Consider the following 15,929-nt stretch of genomic DNA (forward strand, 5'->3'; position numbering starts at 1 on the left):
TCGATATTTCTTATATGTCTTTATATAATCTTATATAATCATATATAACCATATAAGAGCTTATGCGGCCAAAATTCATATATGAGCATATATTAGCATATAAGACCATATAAGACCGCTTCGTTTTTTTTTTCCGGGCTGTTTCTCTTATAAAATTTGACAGTCTGGCCGGTAAAAAATTTGTTATATATAATTATATGTAAATGATTACGTATACAAAACTATATATGAAATATGTCCATATATAATTAGATATAATTAGGTATAATTATATATAATTATATACAAGGTGGTCCTGAAATAGTTGGTCAAAATCAGGGATTGGATTGGGCTCGTCATAAGAATGAAAAAAGTTCCCATAAACGTTAGTCCAAAAACGCATCAGAATTTTAAAATGTACATGAAACATTATATTTATTCATATATAGTTTGTATATAAAAGGAATATACTTATTTGTTATATATATAATTATATAATAGCTTATATAATATACATAACTTTGTATATTTCTGTATAATTTTATGTACTTATATATAATTATATATGAAAAAATTTTTTATTGCTTATTTGGTAACAAATTTTTTATATAAAAACAAATATATATATAACTATTTATGAAATATGTCTATATATTAAATATTATTAGATATTATTATATATAATTATACATATATGGGTGTTTCTACGTAAATAGCGTTTTTTTAGATTGCAAATCTCTCAATTTCAAACATACCTAAAAAAAATTTTTTTTTCCTGTTTTTGAGTGAATATAGAAGCAGAAACATACCCTGAAAGCCAGCGTACTACAACATCAAAAACCTGAAAATAATGGCTTATTCATCAGTGATCTGGTAAAGTGCGGTAATAAGTCGACTTTGCATGTCTAGTAAAATATTGAATTACCTCAACAATGAGTGATTTTGAGAGGAAATGTCAAAAAAATTCCTAAAATTACTTATTCCCGAGATAAATTCACAATTAGCAAAAAAATTCAATTTGATAAATGCCGGTTTACCATTTTTGACACATTTTCTAGAGCAACTCCACATCGTGGAGTCGCTTTTTTAACCATCTGTAAATATAAAAATCATTTTATTTCAACGTTTTTTTACCGTGTTTGATTTATTTCAACGTCAAACCCATGAATGACCAGGTGAATGACATGCCAGTAGACTGACATTTCATGGTTGAATTAATCTCACTTTCTCCTGAATTGACGTAAACCAATTTCCATTAAAAATCAAGTTTAGCCTACCGAATATCATCAGAATTTTACCACTAAAAGGAAAAATTTACTGTGATATAATAAAAAAAGATGTGCCAGGCAAATGACGCGTAATTTTATGACATACCTTTTCTCAAGTGAAATACACGATTACGATTGTATCACGCTCAAAACAACCAACCACCAACAATGTAAACAACACACCTGATGTCCAATTCTTGAAATCTCCACACCAGACTCCCATTGAATCGATGCAACATAGCGGAACCGTGGTAAAATTCAAAATGTGCAATTTTACTCCATATGTCCGGACCAAGTTTGAAGCCGGTTTTTTCGGTTCCAAAGGGAGATTTATGTTTAATAATGATGTTAAAATCTTAGTTCTATATTATGATTGAATGAACATGGGAAATTTTTAATTGAGTTTGCAATTGGAGGGAGTAAGTGTAACTGGAATAGAGAATTTTCGACAATGGACAGGCCAGGTAACTGACATTTTTAGGAGTTTCTGCATGTTTCCATTGGATAAGCCACTCCCCAATTAGCAGATTATTGTGCGATACTTCAAATACGATGCAGTAGTGAACTTTCACAACGCTTGCTTACCCTCCTCTCAATCATAAACATATAACAAGCTTGGACAGTAAAAAACGCTATTTACGTAGAAACACCCATATAAAGTCTCTCGAGAAAAAAAAAACCCTTATAATGTCTTATATGTTCATATAAGAAGCGGTCTTATATGCTCATATATGAATTTTGGCCGTATAAGATCTTATATGGTCATATTATGATTATATAAGATTATATAAGGACAAATAAAAAATATTTCTTATAATGTCTTATATGCTCATATAGAAGAAGAAATCTTATACGTTCATATATGAATTTTGGCTTGATAAGAGTTTATATGGTCATATATGATTATATAAGATTATATATAAGGACATATATATTTAAATAAGTTTTAGAAAATTGTTATATATTTTTAAATGTTATTTTTTAAGGATGCCACTTTATTATGCTCTCGGTGTCCATTCACTGCAGAAAACCGTTATTTTTAAATGTTATTTTTAAAGTGTGCCACTTTATTATAAGAGTGCGGTTTCCACAATACAACTGATACAAAAGTTGTGCCGTGTCATTGTGCCGATTTACAATAGAACAACTTGACCCGGTAAAAAATTTTTCATATATAATCATATATAACTATATGGAAATATGCAAGATCCCGGGGAAAGAAAACGAAGCGGTCTTATATGGTCTTATATGCTCATATATGCTTGATATTTCTTATATGTCTTTATATAATCTTATATAATTATATATGACCATATAAGAGCTTATGCGGCCAAAATTCATATATGAGCATATAAGACCATATAAGACCGCTTCGTTTTTTTTTCCCGGGATGTATAAGCTATTATACATATAATTTATAATTATATATAATTTTATATAATACTGGGGCTGACTCCTATATATAATTATATAGCAAAAATAAGTACCCGAGACAAAAAATGAGTATAATATGGTCAGATGTAAAAATATATTATTAGATATAAAAAAATCTAATAACACATGTAATTTTATATAATCATATATAATACAATCAGATCTGGGCGCGATATGATTTTCGATGAAAAAAATACCTCATATTTGTTCATATTCGTAGATATATATAATTATACAGTAAAAAAATTTGTGTTAAATTCAACATATTTCACATGTCCCAAATGGTCCACTCAAATTTTTGTGTAAATTGAACATAATATAAATATGTCAAATTATGACACAAATATTATGTTCATAATTTAACACAAAATAAAGAAAAGTTTGATGATATGTGAACGAAAATTTTGTGTACAACAGACATCTGTATAATGTTAAATATAAATATGAAAAACATTTTTGTATGTACAATAGGCATCTGTATAAAGTTAAATATAAATAAAAAGAATATTTTTTAAACAAAATTATATTATTTTTATGTTAATCTTACGATTAAAATCCCTAGTAGCGCACTGACGTTAAATGACGTTTTAATGATTTTCTTTCTTTATTTCTTTCATTATTTTCTTAACATTTTCATGTGTTACATTTATGTCAACGTGATAACTTAACATTTTATGCTATGTCATGTAGAAATTAAATATTATTTTGAGTTCTTTTAACACAATTATTTTTTAAAAAATCAACACGTCTTAAACATTGCACTTTTGTTTTAACATAAACAAAAGTTAAAGTAAAGCTTTAAATAATCGTAAACTTTGACATACAAAGTAATTAAATTTACTAAAATTAAGTAAATATTTCTATTACACATAATTCAAGTTAATATAATTAATATTATCTAAGGCCTAAGACGCTACGGCAATGCCTGTACATTACTTGTGTTGGTTCTAATACTTTTTCGCCGCAGTGTATATCATCTTTCACTCGCCCGGCTCGCCGCTCGTCACGCGCCGCGCGCCCCTCACCACTCACCGCGCGCCGGGCTCCGTGCCAGCCGAGACCCGCCTCTATCGCTCCTTGTGCGCTCATTCGCTCAGACGTTTCAATTAATAACTCGTTAACTATTGCGAATTTTACAAAATAATACATGACTTTTCTCTTCACAGTTTGACCCAAACTATCCCAGCCATTCGGCTGGATACTTTTATTTCTGACACCCTGTATAAGATTATACTTAAAGAGGTTTTATGGAATATATAATCATATATTTTTATATAATATAGCCATATAATATTGTTTATATATATAAGATTATGTTTCCATTTCTTATATAACCATATATAATTATATATCTATTAATATGAACAAATAAGAGGTATTCTTTTCTGGGTATATAATCATATATGCTCATATATAGCCCTATATAATTATATATTCCCATATATGGCCATATAATATTGTTTAAGATTATATTTTTCATTTCTTATATGATCATATATCTATTAATATGAACTAATGTGAACAAATAAGAGGTTTTTTTCCCGGGTATTGATTAAAATGTCTGAACAAATCGACGTATAAGAAGACTTGTAGGCATGTAAAATGGTTTACAATTAGGTCTTTTAGCAAAGGTGAGCATCATCTGATAGCAAGAAGTAGAGTCACATAGCGAGTGGCGAGCGACGTGTGACATATGACATCGTTTCTCCCAATGCCTTGTCGCGCGCGTAGCAATCGCAATCATTGCGTAACACTATACTGTCTCCTTTTGCCGAATTATATGAATGCATATTGATACGCGGATTTTTATTAATTATTTTTTTCTACCTCAAAATATTTAAAAAAATCTACAAAAATTCATGAAACATTTGTCTACATTGTAGTTGACAATTTTATCATACAATAGTCATTTTGAAATACCATCGTTTATTTCATATCTTCTAACAGGCTTGCAAGTTTTACAGTTATGAGCAGATATCACTTTGGCTCGGACATCGTAGATCCACATTAAGGGTTAAGAAAAGAAAAATATTACGAAGTAAAGTCACGTTCTTAATATTAAAGTCAAATATTGATTACTTTAGTCTTTAAAGTTTTTATAAAATATAACAGTATTGTACTGTTACAATATTTTTAGAAATAAAAATTGAGAATATTTTTAATGATTTATTTATTTCTAAAATTTGACTAATAATATGTACCTAATAAAAATTATTCATTAATTGAATTACTTTAAATAATTGCTGAGTTATAAGATGTTAAAAACCTTGTGTTAGTTATTCAGGTGCGTATATATATATTTTAAAGACTTTAAAAAATTTTTTAATAAATATTTGAAAAAGTTGGCGATTGGAAATTATTACAATTGTCCTGAGAGAATGCTGACAATGAATATATATGTATGTAAGATTTATTACTTAGAATGCATATTTTAGGATTCTAGACTTATGTGCAATGAATGCTTCAAAGAGACAGCTTTAAAGAGTATATAAATACAAATTTTTAAAATAATTTTTTTATAATAATAAATTATATTCTTTAAATATATATAATAATAATTGTCAAACAAATTGTCTTAAAAATTGATTTCTTTTATCTTGAAACTTTAAATAATAACTTACAATCTTTAATTTTTTTTAAAGAAAAGTGGGCTCAAACAATTCGTTAAACAAAAGGAATTAGCTTAAACTGTACATAAAATATTGTACATTGTGCGACGGTGCGTTAATGCCATTATTATCCGCAACTTTTTGACCAAGAACGGAACGAATACCATCCAACAGCCATCGAATTCACCTGATTTGGCTCCCTGCGACTTCTTTCTGTTCAATCGAATCAAAAAACCACTACGGGGTACGCGTTTTAGCAGCCGAGAGGAGATAATGAAAAAATCGAAGACGGCTCTGATGGCCATACCGAACACCGAGTATAAAAAATGTTTCGAGGATTGGATCAAGCGCTGGCATAAGTGCGTTGCAGTCGATGGGGAGTACTTTGAAGGGGACAATATTAATATTGATGAATAAACTTGTATTTTGCATTTTCTAAATAAATTCCGGGAACTTTTTGATCAAGATAGTATACCTGAGAAGCATTTTAGGATAAAACGTTTGTTTTGAAGATATAAAATATTATATATATGTTATAAGAGTGTTGGGGTAGAATGTTTAATTTAAAGACATTTCCATCAAGTACTGATTGTATAATTTGAGAATAGTCTTCAATCCATATCTTTGTTTAAAAAGTCTCAAAATATACAATGACTACAAGATTGCTAATATTACTTTATGTAACACATGCATGAAAAGTGGCCCATTACGCACGCGACGCGTGCGTGATAGGCCACTTTCCACGCACTTGCAACATAAAATAGGGTATGCAAGCCGTGCGTGAAGATGAAAATTCACGGGTGCGGAGTTGACGCACGAGCCGAAGCCGCGAAGGCGAGTGCGGTCACCGCACCCGGGAATTTTCATCTTCACGCACTTGTTGCACAAATAACTATTATGTTTATTGCTCTATAAATAAAATCTTTAATTGCATATTGTTTGTTGTTGTCGCTTCAGCATTAATTAAACAAATAAAAAAGTAAAAGTAAAGTAAAACTATTTAAGTAAAAGATAATCAACATATAGTTTGGGGACATATAAGTAAAAGATAGTCAACATAGAGTTTGGGGACATATGCTGTGGTGGCAGCACTATCCAGGCACAATCATATAAACTTTATATAAACTTAAAACCCCAAAACATACGTATCATATAAAAATAAAAATGTCCCCAAAGTATGCGATGAACCTAGAGATTTTTTGAGACCAGTCCCTAAAGTATCGAAATGTCCTCAAAATATACACACGCTCGAAAAAATGTCTTCAATATGTACATTGTGCATATATATATATATATATATATATATATATATATATATATATATATATAACATGTTACATATTGATATGTTACATAAAAAATAGAAGTAGAGCGCTTTTTCTTTATGTTTTTTAGAAGACAGCCATATGATAGAATGTAACTTATGTACTGTATTGTATTATAAGTTGTCTAGTGATTATAATGAATGAGAATGAGTTATAGCATAAATTAACTTGTACTGCTCTTTTAATTTTGCTTATAATGTAGAAAAAGAAAGAAAATATAATATATTACTGAAGTTTTTCTCTACATCATTTCCTATATTTCGTTTAAATTCTTTTGATACTTATGTTGGAAATAGAGTATTTAGGCCGTTGCAGTACGAATAGGCTAACCGAAAGTTTCACTGAGCGAAAATGTTTTATCGATCTGTAAACAGGGGGTGCCCTGCTATATCGACGCCCGAGATCGCTCGGTTCTGTGTGTTGACTCTCGAGTCGGACGGTTGTTTTTTGTCACTTCGTCCGTGGTATAGACCGTGAACGGACGTGTATAGTCACGCGTTTTCTTTCATTTCTGTAACTGTACGATTTATCTAATAAATTCAGTTATAATACCACTGTATTGGCGTGCTGAACTTATTGTTACAACAGGTTATGGGCCCAGCACGCTTCCACTGCGCGTAGTCTCCGAGTTCGGTAGTGTTCCGTAGTTACGACTTTTGTGGCTCAAGAAAATGGCTGAGAAGGAAGCGTTTAACCTCACGAAACTCGACGGCACGAATTTCGCCCTGTGGAAATTTGGTGTGTCGTTTATGTTGGAGTCGCAAGACTTAATGGAATTCATTGAGGGGACAGACACGCAGCCCGATAAGGAGACAAGCTTGAAAGAGTGGAAGGAATGGAAGAGGCGTCAATCGAAGGCGTCAGTGATTCTGCTGAGTTCAGTGAATCAGGCGCTACATGTGAATTTGATAAATTGCACGACGCCGCAGGCATTATGGCAGAAGCTGAATGGTCTGTACGGAGATACAACTGAGGATGCGAAACAGCGGTGCTGGCAACAGTTTTATGAGTTTCGGATAAGTGATGGCGAGCCGGTGGCAACGCAGATAGAGAAATTCGAGACCATCTGCAGGAAGCTAGCAGACGCAGCCGAAACGGTGTCGGAAGCCGCCATAATGTCGAAGCTGTTGAGTAGTTTGCCTACTCGGTTTTCGGCGTTTAGAATGGCGTGGGAGTGCACTGCGAAAGCTGAGCAGAAGAAAGAGAATCTGATTGCCAGAATCATTCGTGAAGATAAACGATTGACAAGTGTGGAAGAGGAGGTGTCGTCACTCGCATTGCAGGTGAAAAATCTGCAAGTGAAATCGAAGAAGCAGTCGAAAGCGGCAGACAGTGATCAACACGGGAAGAAAAAAGTGCCTGTCAAGACGATAGAGGAACTAAAGAAGAAGCGACCGTGTAATTACTGCAAGGAGGTAGGCCACTGGTATCGCGAGTGTAAAAAACGTCTCGCTGACAAAGAAGAAAACGAGAAGAAAAAGGATAGCAACGAGAAGAAAAAGGATGAGGAATCCGGGTCGGCGTATACAAGTGACATTTCTGTGTTTTTTTCGGAAACAACAGATAAGGATGATTCTGTGTGGCTGGCAGATTCAGGTGCTAGTATGCACATGACTTCTCGACGTGATTTCTTCCGTGAGCTCGGGCCCACGAAAACAGTACGTTTCGTGAAGGTCGCGGGAGATAAAGTGCTTCCGGTGGTCGGTGTCGGTACAATAGATATTCAAGCGAGTGTAAACAAGAAACTGGTAGATAGACAGTTGAAGAATGTGCTTTTCGTTCCTGATTTGAAGCGGAATTTGTTTTCAGTGGGAGCCATAACTGATAGAAAGTTCTCGTTTCATAGTTATCATAACCGTTGTGAAATTCGAGATGACAGCGGGGCTCTATCTGCAGAAGGAGTGCGTCACGGATATCTGTTCCGTATGCTATTCAATGTGAAGATTCCGGTAGAGTGTAATGTGGCTTTGCAGAATTCATTAAAATTATGGCACGAAAGGCTAGGCCACATTAATATAAAATCTATCAAAGAAACAGAAGAGGCTGGAGCTGTAAATGGAATGAAGATCGAAGATAAAAACGAGTTTTTTTGTGAAGCATGCATAATGGGAAAGCAGGCCCAGAAATCACATCCTTCAAGCAAACGGGAGAAGGCAGAAAAACCTGGTGAAATGATCCATACAGATGTGTGTGGACCATTGAGTGTGGAATCTCCTCGAGGATCAAGATATTTCGTTCTGTTTAAGGATGACTGCACTGGTTTTCGAACAGTATACTTCTTGCGACACAAAGATGAAGTCTTTGATAAATTCAAAGAATACGAGGCGTTGGTGTTTAAACAAACCAACAACAAAATTAAAGTACTTCGGTCAGACAATGGCGGGGAGTACGTGTCCAAAGAGTTTGGAGAATTCTTACGGAAAAAGGGAATTCGACATGAAAGATCAACACCGTACGTCCACCAACAAAATGGGCGTGCGGAACGTGAGATGAGGACACTAGTAGAGAGCGCCAGATCAATGTTGATCGCGAAGAATCTGCCAAAGAACTTATGGGCGGAAGCGGTGAAAACAGCGGCATACGTTTTGAATCGCACTGTCTCAAAGCAATTAGATATGACTGCTTATGAAAAATGGTTTAAGCGTAAACCAGAAGTGAGACATATGCGAGTTTTCGGGAGCGTTGCATACAAGAATGTACCGAAAGAAAAGAGGAAGAAGCTGGATCCGAAAAGTGAAAAGATGATTTTCGTTGGCTATGAAGATGAGTCAACAAATTACAGACTGTGGGATGCTGCAAAACAGAAAATACATGTAAGCTGTAATGTGGACTTCAATGAGACAACAGAAGAATCAGGAGATTCCAGGGAGGAAGCAGATTTCCAGTTGTCTTTTGGAGATTATTACGGCATGGACGACGCAGAAGATGCTGATTCACAGTCAACAGCTGAAGATCATCCTGATGCTCCACAGCCAACAGTTGAAGATGCTGGTGAGCAACGAGATAATTCGGTTCCAGCAGAGAGACAGTTACGCGATAGAAGTAAGCTACGTGAACCAGACCGTTATAGTGAACACGGATACGCGTTTAATGTCGATTCTGTGCCTATGTCATATGAAAGTGCGATCAATAGTGAAGATTGTGATAAGTGGCAAAAGGCAATGGTAGAGGAGATGAACGCTCTCCGGGAAAATAAAACGTGGTCACTTGAAAAACTTCCAAAAGGAAATAGAGTCCTCGGGTGTAAATGGGTATACTCCAAGAAAATGGATTCAGACGGTAATGTAAGGCGTTATAAAGCAAGACTTGTGGCACGGGGCTATGGTCAGCGTGAAGGAGTTGATTACTTTGAAACTTTTGCGCCGGTAGTACGTTACGAATCTATTAGAGTCCTATTAGCAATAGCAGCCAAAGAAGATTATGATATCGCGCAATTCGATGTAAAAACAGCTTTTTTATATGGTAATTTAAAAGAGATAATTTATATGGAGCAACCACGCGGTTTTGAGGATAAAGAGAAACCAAATGCGACTTGTAGATTGCATAGGAGTTTATACGGTCTTAAACAATCTCCCCGCTGTTGGAATACAGAGTTTGTTGATTTCTTGAAACTTTTTGATTTTGTACAGTTAGAAAATGATCATTGTGTGTTCATAGGCATAGTAGATGGAGAAATTGTATACTTAGCCGTGTATGTGGATGATGGTCTTATGTTGTCAAAATCAAAAATTGCAATAGCGAAAGTTTTGAAAATTTTGCAGGAAAGGTTTCAAATAACAGTGGGAGATGCGGAGCATTTTGTCGGTATTGATATCGAGCGAAATCGTGAGAACCGTACTATTAAGATCGGGCAGAAAGCGTATATTCAGAAAATGCTTGAAAAATTCATGTTAAAAGAAGCGAATCCGGTAAGTGTTCCCTCTGAACCTGGAGTACATTTGGCTCAATATCAATGTCCGAAAACTGAAGCTGAAAAAGAACAGGTGAAAAATATTCCATATCGTGAAGCGATCGGCTCACTTTTATTTGTTGCGAGAGTTAGTAGACCAGATATAGAATACGCGGTAAATCAAGCGAGTCAATTCTTAACTTGTTATGGCCACGAGCATTGGCAAGCGGTTAAAAGGATCTTTCGGTATTTAAAGGGAACTGTAGATCATGGAATTGTGTATGGAAAAAGAGGGGGTAACGACCAATTACATGGATATACTGATGCCGATTATGCTGGATGTATTGATACGCGAAGATCGACAAGCGGTTTCGTATTTTTATTAAATGGCGGACCAATAGCGTGGTCGAGCCAAAAGCAACGAGTAGTTGCTCTCTCGACAACTGAGGCAGAATATATTGCGCTGTCAACAGGTACTAAAGATGCGATATGGTTGCATAAACTTACAACGGAACTAGGTTTTAAGTATGATACAGTTCCCATGTATGTTGATAATCAATCTGCTATTAAACTAACAAGTAATCCTGAATATCATAAAAGAACCAAGCACATCGATATACGGTTCCATTTTGTTCGAGATGTATATGAACGTGGTGATATCGATGTAAAATATGTGGACACAAAAATGCAACTTGCTGATATTCTAACGAAGCCGTTGGCAAAACAGCAGTTTGGTTGTCTTCGGGATAAGTTAAGTATTTTAAACGGCTCTAAATAAGTGAGAGTGTTGGAAATAGAGTATTTAGGCCGTTGCAGTACGAATAGGCTAACCGAAAGTTTCACTGAGCGAAAATGTTTTATCGATCTGTAAACAGGGGGTGCCCTGCTATATCGACGCCCGAGATCGCTCGGTTCTGTGTGTTGACTCTCGAGTCGGACGGTTGTTTGTGTCACTTCGTCCGTGGTATCAACCGTGAACGGACGTGCATAGTCACGCGTTTTCTTTCATTTCTTTTATCTAATAAATTCAGTAATAAATTCAGTTATAATACCACTGTATTGGCGTGCTGAACTTATTGTTACAACAACTTAAAATAAAGGAATTACTCTGTTGCGGAACATGTTTTCGTCGTGAATGGTTATCAGCCAGTACGATGTGGCGAAATAGTTGCAAAAGCCAAAGCCGCGGCACTCAATAAACGGCCTAACGCCGAACTCCTCCAAGCAGGAGCCGAACGAGATAAGAGACTGGTCGCCACCGTCCGCGCCTGCATCTCTATGCTGTAATTTTGTAAGGCGTAATTAAATATATGTTATACATACAGCTGACAATAATTTAATATTATATAATTTTGATAACCCGCAATTTGATATTTGTTTGTTGTAAAACTTGCATAGTTATTGTTACTAAAGTAAAAGATCTAAATAAAGAGGTTGTTTCTAATAATCTAAAGAAAACCAATTAATTTAAGTAACAAAACTAAATAAGAATGTGTATTTTCAAATTGTTAGAAGAATCAATGGATGTAATACTGAAATTGCCGATACCGTAATTGCCGAAAACTATAATTCAAGAATCTCACCTGTGGTCCTTCAGGACCAGGCAGCCCACGTAGACCAGATTCATCGGTATCTCCCCTTTCTCCTCTCGGTCCTGGCAATCCGTCAAAGCCAGCCAGACCAGAGTCACCTTTCAATCCCTTCGGTCCAACTCAACCATCAAATCCGGGCAATCCAGGTTTGCCGGGTTGTCCTTTCTTACTGCCCGCAGATATTCCTGGTTCTCCGCGGTAACCTTTCGGCCCAGGTGCTCCGGGAAAGCCTTGCAATTCTTCCAAACCTGGCATACCCGGTTGGCCGACGAATCCTCGCAGACCTGATCAAAACATGCAATAATACAAATTAATTAATGTTAATTGTTTTATTTTATACTATTATCATTTAATTAACTTTAAAGAGAAATTGATTAAATATAATAACGGTTGTTACCTGGTTCTCCAACTATTCTTTTATGACCGCGAAGGCTGTGGCCTATATCGCCAGATTCCTTTAAGTCCATTCGGGCCATATTCACCAGGAGCTCCCTTTTGTCCTGGACGTCCTGGAATACCAGGTCTACCATCAAGACCAGCATAACCAGGCTCACCAGGTTCAGCGAATTCAGCAGGTAATCCTATGGCAAACAAATAAGAATTAAATATTAACAGAGATAAAATATCAAGTCTTCAGATATCTAGATTAAAACAAAAAAAATATATTTTTAGATTTTTATCACAGGTGACCGCAGTCACAAGCGATCACAACTCACAATTACTATGTTTGCGCTCCGGAGTCCGCCACGTGAGTGAGCTCCGCGCTTTGTCTCCTCAAGATCGCGAGATCCTTCGATCAGCATGCGAACACGCATCGGCCGCGTGCCGCTTCAATGTACTTTCACAACTTGTTAGAAATTATATATTTCTAACACAAAACTTTATGAAAGAGTGGTATGATAATTTCTAAAGTGTCAAATGTAAAGATTAAAAACTGATTAAGATTAAAAACTGATTAAAATTAGATAAAAAATAAGGAACTATTACTACGTTTACGCGAGCGTTACTTCTGTAGTAATTTACGATAATTCCTTCGTGTAAACGGAATTTTGTAGTTAGTAACTTACGATAATGTACTCCGCGTAAACGAGTAAATTATCGTAAGTTACTACAGAAGTAACGCTCCGCGTAAACACGAATTGCTTTCCCGTCAAGAAATATTCAAATAGTATGTTAAATATGAATACTAACCTCTTCATGATAAACATTTTCGGAGTATGTCATGTCGAGTCATGTAGAATTTTCACACTACTGCCGATAATGGTCTGTTCTTTTTCGCTACACTTCTGAACTAGTGCAATAAGTTCACTTGCTGTACTAGTGCAGAAGTGCAGCAAAAAAAAAACATTAATACAAAGATTTATTTAAATTACAAGAAAACCGACTTTTCCCAAATAAAATTTTCAATCAAGATGTCATCCCCAAATGATTTTCAATCGATTCCATTTATAATAAACATTAAACATAGTTGCTATCTGCTAACTTAACGCTCGATAAATTTTGTTAATAACAAAAAAACTATTCTTTCCCAAATGTTTAAACAATTTTCCCAAACTTCCCCAAATGATTCCCAAATTATATGAACAATAATAATCCAAAAATATTCAATTTGTCTGCTAACTCTACGGCGGTGCCCTGGGGTTCTGCTCCGAAGCGCGCAGTCGCAAGGGAAGGTTTGGTTGAATGGATAGAAGAAGTGTTAAGAGAGACAAGAAGTAGGGGAGTTGGAAAGGAGCTGCGTGAGAGCTTTTGGACAGCAAGAAGGGTAAGGCAAAGGTGTTCGCTGAGCCCGCTACTCTTCATTATATTGTTAGCGGACTTAAAGAAGGAGATGAAGAAGGTCAAGTGGGGTGGAATCAGGCTGGGAGAAGGAAGGGTGTATGAGTTATTGTTAGAGTATGCAGATGACATGGTGCTGCTGGCGGAGGGGGAGGATGAAATGAGAAGTATGATGGAGAGGCTAGAGAGGTATTTAGATGAGAAGAGGTTGGAACTTAACGCGGAGAAAACTAAGATTATGAGATTTAGAAAAGGAGGAGGAAGGATGGTGAAAAGGGATTAGCGGTGGAAATGAAGAAAAGTGAAGGAGGTGAAGAAGTTCCGATAACTAGGGTATACGCTACAAAGGAATGGAGGCGCACGTAAATGAAAGGGTTAGGAAAGCGGCGGCGGTAATGGGTCAAGTGTGGGGGATAGGAAAGAGGAGATTTGGAAAGGATGGGGGAAGAAGGCTTTGGCTATTTAATAAGCTGGTTTGGACGGTAATGGGGTACGGGGTGGAAATATGGGGATGGGAAGAGAGAGAGAGAGAGAGGATGGAGAGGCTAGAAGAAAAATATTTGAGATAGGTGTTGGGAGTAGATAGGAAGACGCCGGGGTACTTGGCAGGGATGTCAGATCTAGAACTCAGCCTGACTCGTTGGACGAGAGTGGGGGACACATACACATAGAAGAGAAGGCACGTACGTTTGCGCTCGAACCTCGGCGGGGCTCGGCGAGCCTCGGCCAGCTTCGGAATAATAGACAAGGACAGCCACATATGTTCTTTCTCTTTCTCGCGCGTTGGAAGCCACGTGACCGTGCACCGGCACGGCCAGCTACGGCTAGGCTAACTTGGCGAAAAGCGAGAAATCTCTGGTGAACGCGAGGGAAGATTTCTTCGGTGGCGCGGCACGTCGAAATGTCTTCGTCTACTATTCGAGGCTATGCATATACAATAATATGTGCATGTAAAATTTTATAAATATATAATTAAAATTATATAATTATCACAATAGATTTTCGCGTCACCCGGGAGGCACTATTGTGAATTGACGCGTTTTTTTTTGAGTGGTTTCCCCCGTAGGCCTATTCCACTAAAAAATAATGTGCTATGAAATGGTCGTAGCTTGTCGCCAGGGGAAAAGAATAAAATCATGCAATATACACAAAATTCGGTCCATTCGCTCGTATATTAGATTTTTCAAATTTATTTATATGCATATTGGATTTCGCGTGACGCTCGATTTGTGACAAACCACCAACAATAGTTTTGTTACAAATGCTACAAAAAAATGAATTTGAGTCATGCGCTTCGCATAGCCATGGTTTATGTTGCTCGAGATCTAACCATTGTGGCCTAAAATTTTGGTTATAGTATAGTTTTTTTTAGCAATTACATTATTATTATTATCTGAGTCATTATTATTATTACATGATATATATTTTTTAATATGTTTTTTATGCCGCGCAGTTTCCGCATGTCTTGTTACACGTGATAACCAGCTGCATAAGAAATTTTTCTTGCACACTGTACAGTGAAAGAAATGCTCATTAAATGGCACTTGCGTATCCAAGATTTGAATCGGTCATCACTAAGCCAAGCTTCTAAAAAGCTTGACTTCAGATTTTTCTTTAATTTCTTACTTGTTTCCATTTTTAAATAAAAAAATCTAAAAACAAATGTAATAAAGGAATTAACGTTAGCTAGCCACATCTATTTTCGAGTCGTTAAAGTAGGTAGTTGTCTCGCAAATTGCAATTAACAAGAAAAATTTGAAACTTTTAACTACACGTTAATAAATGTAGTATCTACACATTTGTACAACTTAAAAGTAATTGACCGTCCCGATTGTATTATCGCGAGACAACTACCTTAAATTGCCATATACTCCGTGAGACCGCTCGACTTTGTCGCATTGTTATTTGTCACGTTGAAAAATGTTTGGCGGTCTACTGGACTGAAATGTGGCGAGCTAGGATTAACTAAACAGATTAAAGACAGAAATACCTGAATATATATGAAATCGTCACAAGACAAAGACTCGTTAGTTCACTAATTGTAAGAGCACAAT

At 35.8% G+C, this 15,929-nt stretch overlaps 1 protein-coding gene across 1 annotated transcript; it reads right to left on the minus strand.

The window, feature by feature from the left end:
• Positions 1-11,577: 11,577 nt before the first annotated feature.
• LOC139824602 (uncharacterized) lies at positions 11,578-13,160 on the minus strand. The gene is made up of 4 exons (XM_071797139.1): positions 12,813-13,160; positions 12,494-12,677; positions 12,088-12,380; positions 11,578-11,785 (listed from the first exon to the last, which is right to left on the minus strand). The coding sequence occupies exons 1-3, from the start codon at positions 12,909-12,911 to the stop codon at positions 12,217-12,219; spliced, it is 447 nt and encodes a 148-aa protein (XP_071653240.1). The 5' UTR covers positions 12,912-13,160; the 3' UTR covers positions 11,578-11,785; positions 12,088-12,216.
• Positions 13,161-15,929: the final 2,769 nt, after the last annotated feature.

Source organism: Temnothorax longispinosus, unplaced genomic scaffold, assembly GCF_030848805.1.
Source record: "Temnothorax longispinosus isolate EJ_2023e unplaced genomic scaffold, Tlon_JGU_v1 HiC_scaffold_46, whole genome shotgun sequence".
Classification (NCBI taxonomy): Eukaryota; Metazoa; Arthropoda; class Insecta; order Hymenoptera; family Formicidae; genus Temnothorax; species Temnothorax longispinosus.

What these genes read in the sequence shown, in the direction of transcription:
- LOC139824602 (XM_071797139.1), bottom strand. Translation starts at nt 12,911, where the DNA reads ATGCGTGTTCGCATGCTGATCGAAGGATCTCGCGATCTTGAGGAGACA. An exon ending in GGAGCGCAAACATAGTAATT is followed by an intron (nt 12,678 to 12,812) that starts GTGAGTTGTGAT and finishes TGTTTGCCATAG; the next exon opens with GATTACCTGCTGAATTCGCT. An exon ending in AAGAATAGTTGGAGAACCAG is followed by an intron (nt 12,381 to 12,493) that starts GTAACAACCGTT and finishes TGTTTTGATCAG; the next exon opens with GTCTGCGAGGATTCGTCGGC.